The 17,884-nt window shown below is 46.7% G+C and overlaps 1 protein-coding gene across 1 annotated transcript in view; it reads right to left on the bottom strand.

Annotated features, from left to right (window-relative positions):
- The window catches only part of LOC116982666 (putative pre-mRNA-splicing factor ATP-dependent RNA helicase DHX32), a 127,148-nt gene that overhangs the window by 28,027 nt on the left and 81,237 nt on the right, over positions 1–17,884 (bottom strand). Inside the window, exons 6-7 of the mRNA XM_033036001.1 lie at positions 14,104–14,203; positions 953–1,108 (exon numbers count right to left, since the gene is read on the bottom strand). Coding sequence (XP_032891892.1) covers positions 953–1,108; positions 14,104–14,203 — 256 coding nt within the window. The remainder of the gene's footprint in view (positions 1–952; positions 1,109–14,103; positions 14,204–17,884) is intronic.

The raw sequence follows: 17,884 nt of genomic DNA, 5'->3' as shown, positions 1-17,884 counted from the left end.
GGGACTAGTGTAGATGGGGCATCTTGATCGGCAGGGGCAGGTTGGGACAAAGGGCCTGCTTTCGTGCTGTGTGACTGTGTGAAGGAGCTAACCAGTTCACTCCATTTGTCTACGCACTTCCAGAGCCTATTTTAAAGCTATAGTCGAGTTTGTCGATGATGAGCATTTGATGAGCGTTTGACGGCACTGGGCCCAGTATTTGCTGGAGTTTAGAAGGATGAGGAGGTACCTCATTGAAACTTGCTGAATAATGAAGGCCCTGGATAGAGTGGATATGGAGAGGACGTTTCCACTAGTGGGAGTGTCTTCGACTAGAGGGCGTAGCCTCAGACTAAAAGGACGTATCTTTAGAAAGGAGATTAGGAAGAATTTCTTCAGTCAGAGCGTGGCGAATCTGTGGCTTTCATTGGCTGTGGAGACTGCCATTGGGTATTTTTAAGGCGGAGATCGACAGATTCTTGATTAGTACGGTTGTCAGCGGTTATGGGGAGAAGGCAGGAGAATGGGGCTGAGAGGGAAAGATAGATCAACCATGATTGAATGGACCAAATTCTGCTCCTAGAAATTATTTTAAAGACATTTGAACAGGGAAATGGATTAGAGGAATATGGGAAAGGTTTTAGAGGAATATGGGCCAAACGCAGACAGGTGGGACTAGAGTAGACGGGGCATGATGGTTGGCGTGGGAAAATGGGCCGAAGGACCTGTTCGACTCCATTTCAAACATGCTCACATGTCTGTATGAGTCCAGGACCAGAGGGTGTAGCTTCAAAATAAAAGGACGTACCTTTAGAAAGGAGATGAGGAGGAATGTGGGCAGGTCTGTATGACTATGTGAAGGAACTAACTAGTTAACTCCTGCGTCCTGAACCAATTTTAAAGGTGTAGAAGAGTTTGTCCATACCAAGTCAAGGTGCTTCTACACGACATAAAACTACCACCTTTCCCTTACCTGGTCTGTCCAGGAAGTCACATTGTCCCATGTCTGCAATATCCAGCCTCTTCAGCAGAAGCACTAGGTGACTCAGGTTGGTCTCAGACACTCTAGGTGGGGGAACCGACGCCATTTTGTTGTGGAATGCTTCCGAGTACAAGCGGAAACACTTCCCTGGAAAAAGAAAGCAGGCACTATCATAAGTAAAATAACTGCTGATGTTAGAATTTTGATATGAAAACAGAATAATGGAAGTTCAGTGTCAGTTTATTGTCACATGTACCAAGGTACAGCAAAAAGCTTTTTGTTACGTGCCAACCAGTCAGCGGAAAGACAATACATGATAACAATCAATTTATTTGCAGTGACTAGAATTGACGTGTAGGAAGGAACTGTAGGCGCTGGTTTACACCAAAGACGCAAAATGCTGGAGTAACGGAGTTAAAGGGAAAGAGAGTAAAGGGGTAGTTAATGACCCCAGAAATAACGGGAAAGAAAGCTCACAAAGGGATAGGAGAGTATGGCCAAGTGTAAAAGGGATCGATGTGAAAGGTGAGATGCGTAAGGAATTAAAAGTATTGTATATGAATGCGCAAAGTATAAGAAGTAAAATAGATGAGCTTGAGGCTCAGTTAGAGGTTGGTAGATATGACATTGTGGGGATTACTGAGACGTGGCTGCAGGAGGATCGGGCCTGGGAACTTAATACACAGGGTTATACATCCTATAGAAAGGACAGGCAGGTGAGCAAAGGGGGGGGGGGGGGTAGCTCTGCTGGTGAGGGATGGAATTCAGTCCCTTGCGAGAGAAGACATAGGGACTGACGAGGTAGAGTCACTGTGGATTGAGTTGAGGAATTGTAAAGGCAAGAAGACACTAATTGGTGTTATCTACAGACCCCCAAACAGTCCGAAGAAGGGTTTCGGCCCGAACCGTTGCCTATTTCCTTCGCTCCATAGATGCTGCCGCACCCGCTGAGTTTCTCCAGCTTTTTTGCCTACCCCCAAATAGTAGGCCGGATGTAGGGTGCAAGTTGCAGCAGGAGTTAAAACTGGCATGTAACAAAGGTAATGCCACTGTGGTGATGGGGGATTTCAATATGCAGGTAGACTGGGAAAATCAGGTTGGTTTAGGACCCCAAGAAAGAGAGTTTGTGGAATGCCTCCGAGATGGATTCTTTGAGCAGCTTGTAATGGAGCCGACCAGAGAAAAGGCAATTCTGGATTTAGTGTTGTCCAATGAACCAGATATGATAAGAGAACTCGAGGTAAAGGCCGCTTGGAGGTAGTGATCATTATATGATTAGTTTTAATCTGCAATTTGAGAAGGAGAAGGTTAAATCGGAAGTGGCAGTGATGCAGTTGAACAAAGGGGACTATGAAGGCATGAGAGAGGAGCTGGCCAATGTAGACTGAAAAGGGATCCTAGCAGGAATGACGGTGGAACAGCAATGGCAGGAATTTCTGGGCATAATCCGGAAGACGCAGGATCATTTCATTCCAAAAGGGAAGAAAGATTCTAAGGGGAGTAGGAGGCAAACGTGGCTGACAAGAGAAGTTAGGGATGGAATAAAACCAAAAGATATGTTAAGGGAAAAAGAGTAGCAAAGTCAAATGTGGGTCCCTTGAAGGCAGACATGGGTGAAATTATTATGGGTAACAAGGAAATGGCTGAAGAGTTGAACAGGTACTTCGCATCTGTCTTCACGAAGGAAGACACAAACAATCTCCCAGATGTACTGGAGGACAGAGGATCTAAGGGGGTAGAGGAACTGAAATAAATTTTCATTAGGCGAGAAATAGTATTGGGTAGGCTAATGGGACTGAAGGATGATAAATCCCCTGGGCCTGATGGTCTGCGTCCCTGGGTCCTCAGGGAGGTGGCTCTAGAAATAGTGGACGCATTGGTGATCATTTTCCAATGTTCAATAGATTCAGGATCAGTTCCTGTGGATTGGAGGACAGCTAATGTTATCCCACTTTTCATGAAAGGAGCGAGAGAGAAAACGGGGAATTACAGACCAGTTAGCCTGACCGGTGGTGGGAAAGTTGCTGGAGTCAATTATTAAAGTGGTAATAATGGGGCATTTGGATAACAGTAAAAAGATTAGTCCAAGTCAACATGGATTTATGAAAGGGAAATTATGCTTGACTAATCTTCTGGAATTTTTTGAGGATGTGACAAGTAAAATGGATGAAGGGGTGCCAGTGGATGTAGTGTATCTAGACTTTCAGAAAGCATTTGATAAGGTCCCGCATGGCAGACTGGTGACTAAAATTAGAGCACATGGTATTGGGGGTAGGGTGTTGACATGGATAGAAAATTGGTTGGCAGACAGGAAGCAAAGAGTAGGAGTGAACGGGTCCTTTTCAGAATGGCAGGCAGTGGCGAGTTGAGTGCCGCAAGGCTCGGTGTTGTGGCCCCAAATGTTTACCATATATATTAATGATTTGGAAGAGGGAATTAGGAGCAACACTAGCAAGTTTGCGGATGACACAAAGCTGGGTGGCAGTGTGAACTGTGAAGAGGATGTTAGGAGGTCGCAGGGTGACCTGGACAGGTTGAGTGAGTGGGCAGATGCGTGGCAGATGCAGTATAACATAGATAAATGTGAGGTTATCCACTTTGGCGGCAAAAACAAGGGGGCAGGTTATTATCTCAATGGGGTTAGGTTAGGTAAGGGGGAGGTGCAGCGAGACCTGGGTGTCCTTGTACACCGGTCACTGAAAGTTGGCTTACAGATACAGCAGGCAGTAAAGACAGCTAATGGAATGTTGGCCTTCATAATAAGAGGATTTCAGTATTGGAGTAAAGAGGTTCTTCTGCAGTTGGAAAGGGCCCCGGTAAGACCACATCTGGAGTATTGTGTACAGTTTTGGTCTCCTAATTTGAGGGGCGAGTCCAGAACCAGGGGCCACAGTCTTAGAATAAAGGGGAGGTCATTTAAGACTGAAGTGAGAAAAAACTTTTTCACCCAGAGAGTTGTGAATTTATAGAATTCCCTGCCACAGAGGGCAGTGGAGGCCAAGTCACTGGATTGATTTAAGAGAGTTAGATAGAGCTCTAGGGGCTAGTGGAATCAAGGGATATGGGGAGAAGGCAGGCACGGGTTATTGATTGGGGACGATCAGCTATGATCACAATGAATGGCCTCCTCCTGCACCTATTTTCTATGCGTCTATTCTATCTTAGTGGGTCAGACAGCATCTGTGGAGAAAAGGAATATATGACATAGAAACATAGAAAATAGGTGCAGGAGTAGGCCATTCGGCCCTTCGAGCCTGCACCGCCATTCAATATGATCATGGCTGACCATCAAACTCAGTATCCCGTACCTGCCTTCTCTCCATACCCCCTGATCCCTTTAGCCACAAGGGCCACATGTAACTCCCTCTTAAATATTGACATTTTGGGTCGAGACCCTTCATCAGACTGAGTCAGGGGAAAGGGAAACTAGAGGTATGCTGGAAGTGATCATCAGGTTCAAGAAGGAATCACGTAGGAATTCTCTGCCTCACAAGGCAGTGGACGCCAATTCTCTGGATACTTTCAAGAGAGAGTTAGATAGAGCTCTTAAAGATAGCAGAATCAGGGGATATGGTGAGAAGGCAGGAACGGGGTACTTATTGTGGATGATCAGCCATGATCACAGTGAATTGAGGTGCTGGCTTGAAGGGCCGAAAGGCCTCCTTCTGCACCTATTGTCTTGTCGTCGTTATGGCTATCCCTCGAGGTCGAGGATAATGGTCTACGCTCTGTTGGTTTTATTGGACTCTCAGGTGGCTTACGAGTCCAATCCTGGCTTTGCAGCTCACAGACGCCTGTGCGTGTGTTTGTTTAACGTGTACTTGATGTTGCACTCCAAGAAGCACACGGTCCTTCACAGATCAATCTACTAATTCCAATGGCAAGGGAACCAAGACGATTGGAGCTGATAGATCTGTTGCAGCCTTCATCCGCCTTCACAGCCGTTGAGTTCAAGATAATTTAATCCGCCTGGTCCGCCGTTGACGTCTTGTAGGTTGGATCGTTCTTAGTCTGGACCCTCATCCTCGACTTTATCGCCAAGGGTGGCCCTACCAGAAGCTGGTGCTTCCAACGGCAACGCTCTTGGAATCATGGGGTCACGCAAGCCTCTTCACCACGACAAGGTAAACAATCCGAAGTGGACCTATTGACAATAGTCTAACAAAAGTCTCAACACCTCAACACTATACAACACTAACCTCAACTAGGAGTTTTATTATCTAGGTGTGTTGCATTTACAAGCCTGTAATGCTGCTGCGAGTAAGAGTTTAATTGTTCTGTTGTCGAAACATAAGACAATTAAACAATCTTGACTCTTTAAAGCTCTGTGGGACTTTGATTAGGCCACATTTGGAGTATTGCATGACCATCGGGTAGTACCAGCAATGGCTGCCTCGCCAACAGTCTGTCTGTCCCTTCCTTTGGTGTTTCTTTAGTATGTGTTAATTGTATGTTTTAGTGTTCTTTAGCTTGTTTAATGTGGGGGGTGAGGTTGGGGGGCACCCTTTTTTAATCTCTTAGCTCGATGGAGATGCAATTTTTTTCCGTATCGTATCTCCGCCCGCACTGCGGCCGAACATCGATGAGTCGCCGGCCTTTGCTGGAGACCGACTTCGGGAGCTCCAACCGCGGGAACCTGCGGACGTTAACATCGTGGAGCTCGTGGTCTCTGGTTAGAGACCGACTTTGGGAGCTCCAAGCTGCAGGAGCTACGACCACTCTGACAGGGGAGCTTCGATCGCCCCGACGCATGGGCTTCGATCGTCGGCTGCAGGAGCTTCGCTCGCCCCAACTGCGGATGGTTCAACTGCCCCGTCCGTGGGAGAATAAAGAGAAAGAAGATTTGACTTTATTGCCTTCCATCACAGTGAGGAACGTGGGAATCTGCTGTAGTGGATGTTTATGTTAACTTTTATGTAGTTGTGTGTTTTGTTGCTTTTTTTTAGTATGGAAGTATAATTCGAGTTTCACTGTACCTTAATTGGTACACGTGAAAATTAACGGATCTTTGACCTTTCTGCTTAACACATTACAGGAGGCACATGCTTTGGAGAGGGTACAGAGGGGGTTTACCAGAATGCTGCCTGGATTAGAGGATTTCAGCTACAAGGAGAGATTGGATAAACGTGGGTTGGTTTCTCTGGAAGGCCAGAGGTTGAGAAGAGACTTGATGGAAGTATATAGAATCATGAGGCATAGATAGGGTAGACAGTCAGAAGCTTTTCCCCAGGGTGGAAATGTCCAACATTAGTGTGGTGCAGCGGTAGAGTTGCTGCCTTATAGCGCCAGGGACCAGTTCTCCACGTTCTCCCCGAGACATACGTGGGTTTTCTCTGGGATCTCCGTTTTCCTCCCACACTCCAAAGATGTACAGGCTTGTAAATTAACTTTCCGTTAGAGTTCTTTTTTTTTAATGTATGTTCCTGCAGTACACAAGTTATGAGCACACTGCCGATCACAGTGCTGCCTGCAGGTGGGGGCTTCTACAAAGCAATGACGTGTATTTTTTTAAGGGTCAGCATCCTCATTTTATTGATGGGCATTCCTGAAGCTACTCGCTTTATGTTGAAATTCTGGTGGCATTTCCACCTTGGCACTCCCCCAACTTCGAAGAAACCACGTAAGAAAAATGATTTAGCCTCAAGAGGATGTGGGTCAGGTTGTCAAGGCTGCAGTTCACATTCACCTGAGCTGTGTTGACCGCAAGGTCTGGCTTGATCTCTTCAGGAAGCGAAGAGGACCACTTTTACAGCATGTGACGGTACACAGACTAGACAGAACAAATGCAGGTTGGAGAGAAAGGAGTTGCAGATGCTGGTTTACACTGAAGACAGAAACAAAATGCTGGAGTAACTCAGCGGGTCAGCCAACATTTCAGGAGAAAAGGAATAAATGACATTTCTGGTTGAGACCCTTCTTCAGATTGATTGTAGATTTGACCTAAAACTTCACCAATTTCTTCTCTCCAGAGATGCTGGCTGACCCGCTGAGCTACTCCAGCATTTTGCGTCTATCTTCAGTGCAGTCTGAAGAAGGGTTTCGATCCGAAACATCACCTATTCCTTTTCTCAGGAGGACATGGATAGATTATATTTGGGTCGGAACCCTTCTCCAGGTTCTCCAGTGTCACCTCTTCATGCCTTCCGGAGATGCTGCCTTAGCTGCTGAGTTACTCCAGCACTTTGTGCAGTGGAGCAGTCAAAAGAGGAGAAACAGGAACTGCAAATGCTGGTTAAAAGAGCACAGTAGTCCGGCAGTCTGGAGTAGGGTCTCGACCTGAAACATCACCTATCCATGTTCTCCAGAGATACTGCCTGTCCTGCTGAGTTACTCCAGCAATTTGTACCTTTTTGCATATTAACCAGCATCTGCAGTTCCTTATTTCTACAATCTATTATTTTAGTGTTGGCTCAAAAACTTATTGAATTAAGTTCCTCCACTTTAATATATTAAACGTTAGACTGTAAGTCCTTATCAGTACAACTTATTTTCCCTTTCTATCCTTTTCCACTTCCAGCTAAGTATTCTGTCATGATTCACTGGCCAAACAAGAGCCATCTCCCTCACTACATAAGATCATAAGTTATTGGAGCAGAATTAGGCCATTTGGCTCATCGAGGCTACTCCGTCATTCAATCATGGCTGATCTATCTTTCCCTCTCAACTCAATTCTCTTGACTTCTCCCCATAACTTTTGACACCCTTACTTATTCAGAACGTGTCAATATCCGTGTTTTTAAATATCCATTGACGGCCTCCACAGTTGTCTGTGGCAATGAATTCCTCAGATTCACCACCATCTGACTAAAGAAATTCCTCCTTATCTCCTTTCTAAATGTACATCCTTTTACGCTGAGGTTGTGCCCTCTGGTGCTAGACCCTCCCACGAGTGGACACATCTTCCCCACATCCACTCTATCCAGGATATTGTATAGGAAGTAACTGTAGATGCTGGTTTACACCAAAGATAGACTCAAAATGCTGGTGAAACCCAGCGGGACAGGCAGCATCTCTGGATGGGTGACGTTTTGGGTCGAAACCCTTTGTCAAGCTGAGAGTCAGGGGAGAGGGAGACACAGAGATGTAGAAGGGTAAGGTGTGAAAATGAGAGAACAAAGGGGGACAAATTTCAAGGAAAATGTAGAATAGATCATTGTTAGCTAAGGGAAGGTGACAACGAGGCATACAGAGATAAAATTTAATCAAGAAGGCAGTCAGACTGGTCGGAGAACTAGGATGCGGGAGGGATGGAGAGAGCGGGAAAGCCAGGGGGTTACTTGAAGTTAGAGAAGTCAAAATTCATACCACAGGGTTGTAATCTGCCCAAGCGAAATATGAGGTGCCATTCCTCCAATATGCATTGGGCCTCACTGACAGTGAAAGAGACCCAGGACAGAAAGGCCAGTATGTGAATGGGAGGGGGAGTTAAAGAGTTTAGCAACCGGAAGATCATGTGGGTCTAGGCAGACTGAGCGGATATTGAAGTTCCTATTGAATCCTAATGACTAGTAGTACACTATAGGATGGATATGTTCTTCACCGTTCATTTTTTATGTATGTTCCTGCAGTCTACAAGTTGTGACCACACTGCCGATCACAGTGCTGCCTGCAGGTGGGGGCTTCTACAAAGCAATGACGTGTACTTCTTTAACGTTCAGCATCCTCATTTTATCGGTGAGCACTCCTAAAGTCACTGTGGTTTATGGTGAAATTCTGGTGGCATTCCCATCTTGGCACTCCCCCAACTTCTAAGAAACCTCGTAAGAAAAAAGATTTAGCCTCAACAGGATGTGGGGCAGGTTGTCAAGGCTTCAGTTCACATTCACCTGAGCTGCGTTGACCGCAAGGTCTGGCTTGATCTCTTCAGGAAGCGAAGAGGACCACTGTTACAGCATGTGACTGTACACAGACTAGACAGAATGAATAGCGGTTTAGTTTAAAGATACAGCATGGAAACAGGCCATTCGGCCCACCGAGTCTGAGCCGGCCTATGACCAAACCGTACACTATCCTGCATACTAGGGACAATTTACAGAATTCAATTAAACTAAAAGAACCTGTACATCTTTGGAGTGTGGGAGGAAACCAGAGCTCCTGGAGAAAACCCACGCAGGTCATGGGGAGAACGTACAAACTCCATATAGTCAGTACATGTAGTCAGGATCAAACCCGGGTCTCTGGTGCTGCAAGGTAGTCATTCTACCCCTGAGCCATTGTGCCGCCCCTATGTTGCAGATCTCCAGATGTGAATCCGGCCAATTTTGCTGTATAACTATTATTTTGGTGCTGACTGGAAAAGGTATTGCACGTTCCACAACTTTGATATATGAAACTCTAGACTGTTTGTTCATTTATATATAAGCCGTATGTATACAAGTGCAACTTTCTTTGCCTTTCTTCCCTTCTCCGTTTCTAATTGCGTATTCTGTCATGATTCACTGCCTTCTTCCCTATATAAGTGAAAGGCACATTTATCAGATGAATACACCTGGCAATAACAGTCATATCCAAGGGTCCGAGGAAGTGTCTCGACCCGAAACGTCGCCTGTCCATGTTCTCCAGAGTTGTTGCATGAACCGCTGAGTTACTCCAGCACTTTGCTTCTATGTAATGTCCAAGGTCCGACATGAAAATATCACCAACAATTGGTAGCACGGTGGCATAGCAGGACATTTGCTGCCTCACAGCGCCAGCCCCGGGTTCAATCCTGACCACGGGTGCCGTCTGTACGGAGTTTGTACATTCTCCCCGTGACCTGCGTGGGTTTTCTCTGGGTGTTCCAGTTTCCTCTCACACACTCCAAAGACGTACAGGTTTGTAGGCCATTGGCTTGGTAAAATTGTAGATTGTCCCCCGGTGTGTGCAGGATAGTGTTCATGTGCGGTGATCAGAGGTCAGAGTGGACTCGGTGGGCTAAAGGGCCTATCTCCACGCTTTATCTCTAAATTAAACTAAAACTGATTTGACTGGCCCAACTGCACTGATGCTGCAACCAAGTAAGGTCACCAACACCTCTACATCTTCCGAAGCCCCAAAACATTCAGGGCTTCTCCAATGACTCTGACCAAGTTTTCGTTGCACCCCAGAAAGCTTCCTATCTGTATGCAACATAGCTTGGTATAGTAACAGCTCTGCCCAAGACCGCAAGAAACTGCAGAGTGGTTCACGCAGACCAGTCCACGCCCAGTCCCGTGTCATGCAAACCAGTTTCTCCAGCTACATCAACCACACTTCATGTTGCCTTGGGTAAGCAGCCAACATAATCAAGGATCACTCACATCCCAGTCACTCTCTCACCTCCATTCTCCCGTCCGGCAGAAAACACAAAATCTTCCAAGCACGCACCATCAGATTCAAGCACAATTTCTTCCTTGCTGCTATCATGTATGCTTGTATGTCATGTTGTTACTTGTGGGCGGAGCACCAAGGCAAATTCCTTGTATGTGAATACTTGGCCAATAAACTTACTTACTTACTTACACTTGATTATCAAAAACCCTCCTTGCTTGTTTACTTTAGTTTAGAGATACAGCGCGGAAACAGGCCTTTAGGCCCACCGAGTCCGCACCGACCAGCAATCCCCGTACGCTAGCACTATCCTACACATTAGGGACAACTTACAATCTCGTCCCAAAACATTGCCAAGCCATTTTAATTGGAGATGCAGCCTGATCAGCTGACTTATTCCAGTAGTTTGTATTTTTTTGTGTAAACCAACATCTTGAACAGACCTCTCATGTGCTGTGAATCAATTCCCAACCTCCCAATTGTAGCAGCCACTCGCACATTTTTCACCTGCACTTTCTCTCTCTCGAGCCATAATACCATATTCTGCACTCTGCTTACCTTCCCTATTGCACCATCTGATGTACCCATGTAGTGTATGAGTGCCTGGTTAGCACACAAAATGGAAGTTTTTCTCGGTATTTTGGTACATGTGACAATAATAGAGCAATACATACAGTAAACTAATACTACTACTAAATAAAGAACACTGAGTCAGGATGACAACAAACAATGAGCAAGTTATAAAATTCCTGAATTATGAATCACAGGTCAATTTTTCTACGTTAGGTTGTCATAGAACTTCTCTTTTCTTCCAGATATCTTATCAGATTGAATGGAGCCAAAACAAAATAGTCATAATGTTATATAAAGCAGTTATCAAAGAGTTATACACCACAGAAATAGAGTCATAGAGTCTCACAGTGTGGAAACAGGCCCTTCGGCCCAACTTGCCCACACTGGCCAACATATCCCATCTACACTAATCCCACCCGTCTGCGTTTGGCCATTGGGTCGCTGATCTTTTCGAATTAGGCCATTCGGCCCATCAAGTGTACTCCACCATTCAATCATGGCTGATCTCTCTCCCTCCTAACCCAATTCTCCTGCCTTCTCCCCATAACCTCTGACACCTGTGCTAATCAAAAATGTATCTATCTCTGCCTTAAAAATATCCACTGACATGGCCACCACAGCCTTCTGTGGCAAAGAATTCCACAGATTCACCACCCTCTGACTAAAGAATTTTCTTCTCGTCTCCTTTCTAAACGATTGTCCTTTAATTCTTATCCTATGACCTCTCGTCCTAAACTGTCCCACTAGTGGAAACATTCTCTGGACATCATTAACCTATAGTGATTGTATCCAATTCCAACTTTTCCGCTATATCTTTCCCAGGTAACACCAAGTGTGTGTGTGTGTGTGTGTGTGTGTGTGTGTGTGTGTGTGTGTCTGTGTGTGTCTGTGTGTGTCTCTGTGTGTCTGTCTGTCTCTGTCTCTGTCTCTGTGTCTGTCTCTGTCTCTGTCTCTGTCTCTGTGTCTGTCTCTGTGTCTGTCTCTGTGTCTGTCTCTGTGTCTGTCTCTGTGTCTGTCTCTGTGTCTGTCTCTGTGTCTGTGCCTGTCTCTGTGCCTGTCTCTGTGCCTGTCTCTGTGCCTGTCTCTGTGTCTGTCTCTGTGTCTGTCTCTGTGTCTGTCTCTGTGTCTGTGCTTGTCTCTGTGCCTGTCTCTGTGTCTGTCTCTGTGTCTGTCTCTGTGTCTGTGTGTGTGTGTGTGTGTGTGTGTGTGTGTGTGTGTGTGTGTGTGTGTGTGTGTGTGTGTGTGTGTGTGTGTGTGTGTGTGTGTGTGTGTGTGTGTGTGTGTGTGTGTGTGTCTGTGTGTGTGTGTGTGTGTGTGTGTGCCAGATTCGACCTTTGATTCCTTGCTCCGTCAGCACCACACACTGAATCTCCTTCATTGTTTCCATTTCGCTAGCGATTTCACTTTTACATTCAATCATCCAATCCTCAAAACATTTGGACATTTTTATGTACACGTTTTTTTAATAAACTCACTCCCCACTCTTCCCCTCTCCCTCCATCCTCCCCTACCTCTCTCCCTCCCCCCTCCCCCTCTCTCCCCTTCCCCTCATTCACTCTCTCCACCTCTAACATCCCCTCCCCCCCTCTCCCAGCCCCCTACCCCTCTGCCCCCCTTCCTCCCCTCCCCGCTCTCCTCCCACTCCCCACTCTCCTCCCCCTCCCTCTCCCCCACCCCGCTCTCCTCTCCCTCCCCAATCTCTCCCCTTTCCTCCTCCCCCTCTCCCCTCCCTCCCCTCTTCTCTCCCCACCCAGTCTCCCTCTCCCCCCGCCTGTGTGTTAGGGGGGTGGTTAGTGTGAGTGTGATGCCGCAGCCCCCCCCCAACCCGCAAACGCGCGTTGGGGAAACAGACCCAACGGGTCTGCACTTGGTCTAGTATTTAATTAAAAGCATAGTCTAACCAAGGGCAACATGTAGGAAACATGTAGAAAAAGGGTCTCAACTCGAAAGGTCACCCTTCTTCTGTCCAGAGATGCTGAGTTACTTCAGCATTTTGTGTCTATCCGCAACTCCCTGGTAAACTCATCCCTTCCTACCCAAACCACCCTCTACCCAGGTACCTTCCCCTAAAACCGCAGAAGATGCAACACCTGTCGAAATACCTCCCCCCTCGACTCTGTCCAGGGACCCCGACAGTCCTTTCAGGTGAGGCAGAGATTCACTTGCACCTCCTCCAACCTCATCTATTGTATCCGTTGTTCAAGATGTGATCTCTTATACATCGGCGACACCAAACGCAGACTGGGCGATCGTTTGATAGAACACCTTCGCTCAGCCCGCCTGAACCAACCTGATCTCCCGGTTGCTGGACACTAATTCTCCTTCCTATTCCTACACAGACCTTTCTGTCCTCGGTCTCCTCCATTGTCAGAGTGAGGCTAAATGCAAATTTGAGGAACAGCATCTCATATTTCGCTTGGGCAGCTTACAGCCCAGTGGTATGAATATTGATTTCACTCACTTCAGGTAGCCCCGGCATTCCCTCTCTCTCCCCCACCCAACTCGCACTAGCTTCTTATTTTTATCCTACAAACAGCTAACAATGGCCCGTTTCCTTTATCATCATTACTTTTTTGCATATTTCATTCATTGTTCTTTATCTCTCCACATCATCATCTATTTGTTTAGAGATACAGCGCGGAAACAGGCCTCTCAGCCTACTGAGTCCACGCCGACCAGCGATCCCCATGCACTATCCTATACACACTAGGGACAATTTACAACTTTTTTTTACCGAAGCCAAAATAACCTACAAACCTGTGCGTCTTTGGAGTGTGGGAGGAAACCAGAGCACCCGGGGAAAACCCACGCAGGTCCTGGGGAGTACGTACAAACTCCGTACAGACAGCGCCCGTGGTCAGGATCGAACCCGGGTCTGGCAGTGTAAGGCAGCAACTCTAATGTTGCACCACTGTGCCACCGTATCTCCTTATCCCTAACCAGTCTGAAGAAGGGTCTCTACCCAAAACGTCACCCATTCCTTTTCTCCAGAGATGCTGCCTGTCCCGCTGAGTTACTCCAGCTTTTTGCGTCTATCCCTTATCATGCATCTGTACACTGTAATTGGCTTAATTATAATCATGTATTGTCTTTTCACTAACTGGTTGGCACACAACAAAAGCTTTTCACTGTACCTCCATACACGTGACAATAAACTAAACTGAAGAATTCTGACTATTTCCAAACATTTCCGACAGTTGATGCATTTGTACAGACAATACAAACAGCTCACACATTATTAACTGGCCTGATGAGCATTTAACTGGTGTGTGCCATCTTACCTGGGCAGGTGTGACCTAGTCTCTGGCACCTCAGCTCAGCCTGGCTCTTGCTAATGGGTTGAATTACCTGAGAATCAGCCCGAATGCGAGGATTATATACCTGAGAGGAAATAAAAAATATGAGGAATAAGACAATACACGAGATGTTAGCCTCAAAACCTCATTTAGACAATTTTCGATGAAAGTCATGAAAACAGGCAGCCCCAGCTTTCCAACACATTACACATTGGCGACTCCCATATCACAATTCTTCTGGTGATGGATTCTTCTGCTCTTACAGGATTCACAAATCACTGCCGAAAAATGTGTGATTCTTTTTTACAAATGCAGTGTGGAAACAGACCCTTTGGCCATTGAATCCAGGCCTACTCGCGATCCCCACCATTAATACTATCCGACACACACTAGGGGAAGTGTAGGAACTAGGGACCCTGCAGAAAACCCACGCATGTTGCGGAGACAACATTGATACATAGACAATAGGTGCAGGAGTAGGCCATTCGGCCCTTCGAGCCAGCACCACTATTCAATATGATCACGGCAGATCATCCACAATCAGTACCCCGTTCCTGCCTTCTCCCCATATCCCTTGATTCCGCAAGCTCTATCTAACTCTCTTTTAAATTCATCCAGTGAATCGGCCTCCATTGCCATCTGAGGCAGAGAATTCCACAAGTTCACAACTCTCTGTGTGAAAGTTTTTCATCTCAGTTCAAGTTCAAGTTCAAGTGAGTTTATTGTCATGTGTCCTTGTATAGGACAATGAAATTCTTGCTTTGCTTCAGCACACAGAACATAGTAGGCATTGACTACAAAACAGATCAGTGTGTCCATATACCATAATATAAATATATACACACATGAATAAATAAACTGATAAAGTGCAAATAACAGAAATGGGTTATTAATAATCAGAGTTTTGTCCGAGCCAGGTTTAAAAGCCTGATGGCTGTGGGGAAGTAGCTATTCCTGAACCTGGTTGTTGCAGTCTTCAGGCTCCTGTACCTTCTACCTGAAGGTAGCAGGGAGATGAGTGTGTGGCCAGGATGGTGTGGGTCTTTGATGATACTGCCAGCCTTTTTGAGGCAGCGACTGCGATAAATCCCCTCGATGGAAGGAAGGTCAGAGCCGATGATGGACTGGGCGGTGTTTACTACTTTTTGTAGTCTTTTCCTCTCCAGGGCGCTCAAATTGCCGAACCAAGCCACGAAAGCAGAAACCCACTACCAGGATCATTAAAACTTGGCCAGAGGATGCAACCTTACAACTGCAGGACTGCTTTCAGAGCACAGACTGGAGTCTATTTTATAACCAGGACCTAGAAAAGTACGCTGCAGCAGTACTCTTCTACATCAGATGTTGTGTGGAATGTGTCTCCATCAACAAGTGCATCCGTGTCTTTCCGAACAGGAAACCATGGATGACTACGGAGGTCCAGTGTCTTCTGAAGGAGCGGGACTTGGCCCACAAATCTGGCAACAAAGAACTGTACAGCGCTGCCAGACATAACCTTAAGCGGGGCATTAAATCAGCTAAAATGTCCTACAAGGAGAAGATCGAGGACCATTTCACCTCCAGGGATACAGCACGCATGTGGCAGGGAATACATCACCTAACAAACCTCAGGGGCAGCAGGGACCCACCGACAGCTGCAAATACATCGCTGGCAGAGGAGCTCAACCACTTTTTTGCCCGTTTCGAGAGAGGTCCGAATGAAAGAACCTCTCTCCAACTGGACCCTGCTGACCAGCCACTTACCCTCCAGTTAGAGGAGGTAAAGCGGGCCCTGAGAACTGTTAATGCTAGTAAGGCTGCTGGCCCGGATGAGATCCCAGGCAGGGTACTCCGGGACTGTGCTCACCAGCTCGCTGGGGTATTCAGACATTTTTAACCTTTCCCTAGCACACTCCTCCGTGCCAGCGTGCCTGAAAACCACCACTATCATCCCGGTGCCCAAGCAGAAAAACATCAACTCCCTCAATGACTACAGGCCCGTTGCTCTTACATCTGTAGTCTCCAAGTGCTTTGAAAGGCTGGTCCTAGGTCACCTTAAATTATCTCCCCCCCCTCACTCGACCCACACCAGTATGCATATAGGGCTAATAGATCTACAGAGGATGCCATAAACACTGTCCTCCATGCTGCACTACAACACCTAGAGAAGGGGTCATATGTCAGGATGCTTTTTGTTGATTACAGCTCAGCTTTTAATACAATCATACCCAGCAAGCTGATCACAAAAATGCTAGACTTTGGCCTCAGCAGTCAACTGTGTCAGTGGATATTGGACTTTCTCAGTGAACGCCCACAGACGGTGAGACTTGGACCCTACACCTCGACATCCCTGACCCTCAGCACAGGAGCACCGCAGGGCTGTGTGCTCAGTCCGCTCCTCTACGCCCTATACACACATGACTGCTTGCCCCATCACCCCGCAAATAGGATCATAAAATTTGCGGACGATACAACCGTGGTGGGGCTCATCTCAAATGGGAACGAGGTCGCCTATAGAGAGGAGGTGCACAGACTTTCTGAGTGGTGTGCTCACAACAATCTCTCTCTGAACACTAAAAAGACAAAGGAGATCATCACTGATTTCAGGCGACATAGAGCGGAGCTCAGGCCACTGGAGATAGGGGGCGAGGAGGTGGAGAGGGTGCCTAGTTTTAAATTTCTGGAGATCAACATCAGTGAGGATCTTAAATGGTCTGTGAACTCTGCTGTAGTTGTAAAAAAGGCGCAACAGAGACTTTACTTCCTCAGAACACTGAGGAAGGCCCATCTGTCTGCTAAACTGCTGGAGTCTTTCTGCCGCTGTTCAGTAGAAAGCATACTGACTTACTGCATAACTGCCTGGTTTGGGAACTGTTCAGCAGCTGACAGAGCAGCTCTCCAGAGGGTGATAAAAACTGCCCAGGGTATCATTGGACTCCCTCTGCCCCCTCTGGAGGACATTTACCACTCCAGATGCCGCAGCAGGACCTGTAATATCGAGAAAGACATTACACATCCTTGTCACCACCTTTTCACAATGCTGCCCTCAGGAAAAAGGTACAGGTCGCTAAAGTCATGTGCTGCCAGACTCAAGAACAGCTTTTACCCATCAGCAATCTTGGAACTGAACTCTGTCTCGGGAGCGGGTTATGGGGAAGGAGGGGGGTGGGAGACAGTGTTAATTTATGTAAATGTGAATCCATGGGTGGGTTTGGGGAGGGAGGGAGTGTAAAAAGTATGAGTATGTGAATGTTTGAAGTTCTTTTAAATGGAGAGACACAGTAATCTCGTTGTATGTGACACATGCAATGACAATAAAGCATTCTGATTCTGATTCTGATTCATTCTGATTCTGACGCAACCGGTCAGCATGCTCTCTACTGTGCACCTGTAGAAGTTAGAGAGAGTCTTCCTTGACAAACCGACTCTCCGTAATCTTCTCAGGAAGTAGAGGCGCTGATGAGCTTTCTTGATAATTGCATTAGTGTTCTCGGACCAGGAAAGATCTTCAGAGATGTGCACGCCCAGGAATTTGAAGCTCTTGACCCTTTCAACCATCGACCCGTTGATATAAATGGGGCTGTGGGTCCCCCTCCTACTCCTTCCAAAGTCCACAATCAGTTCCTTGGTTTTGCTGGTGTTGAGGGCCAGGTTATTGCGCTGGCAGCATATGGACAGTTGCTCGATCTCTCTTCTATACTCTGACTCATCCCCATCAGTGATACGTCCTACAACAGTGGTGTCGTCAGCGAACTTGATGATGGAGTTCGCACTCTGACTGGCTACG

This window comes from Amblyraja radiata, chromosome 1 (genome assembly GCF_010909765.2).
Source record: "Amblyraja radiata isolate CabotCenter1 chromosome 1, sAmbRad1.1.pri, whole genome shotgun sequence".
NCBI classification, from domain to species: domain Eukaryota; kingdom Metazoa; phylum Chordata; class Chondrichthyes; order Rajiformes; family Rajidae; genus Amblyraja; species Amblyraja radiata.
This window is presented reverse-complemented; position numbering and strand designations above follow the sequence as displayed.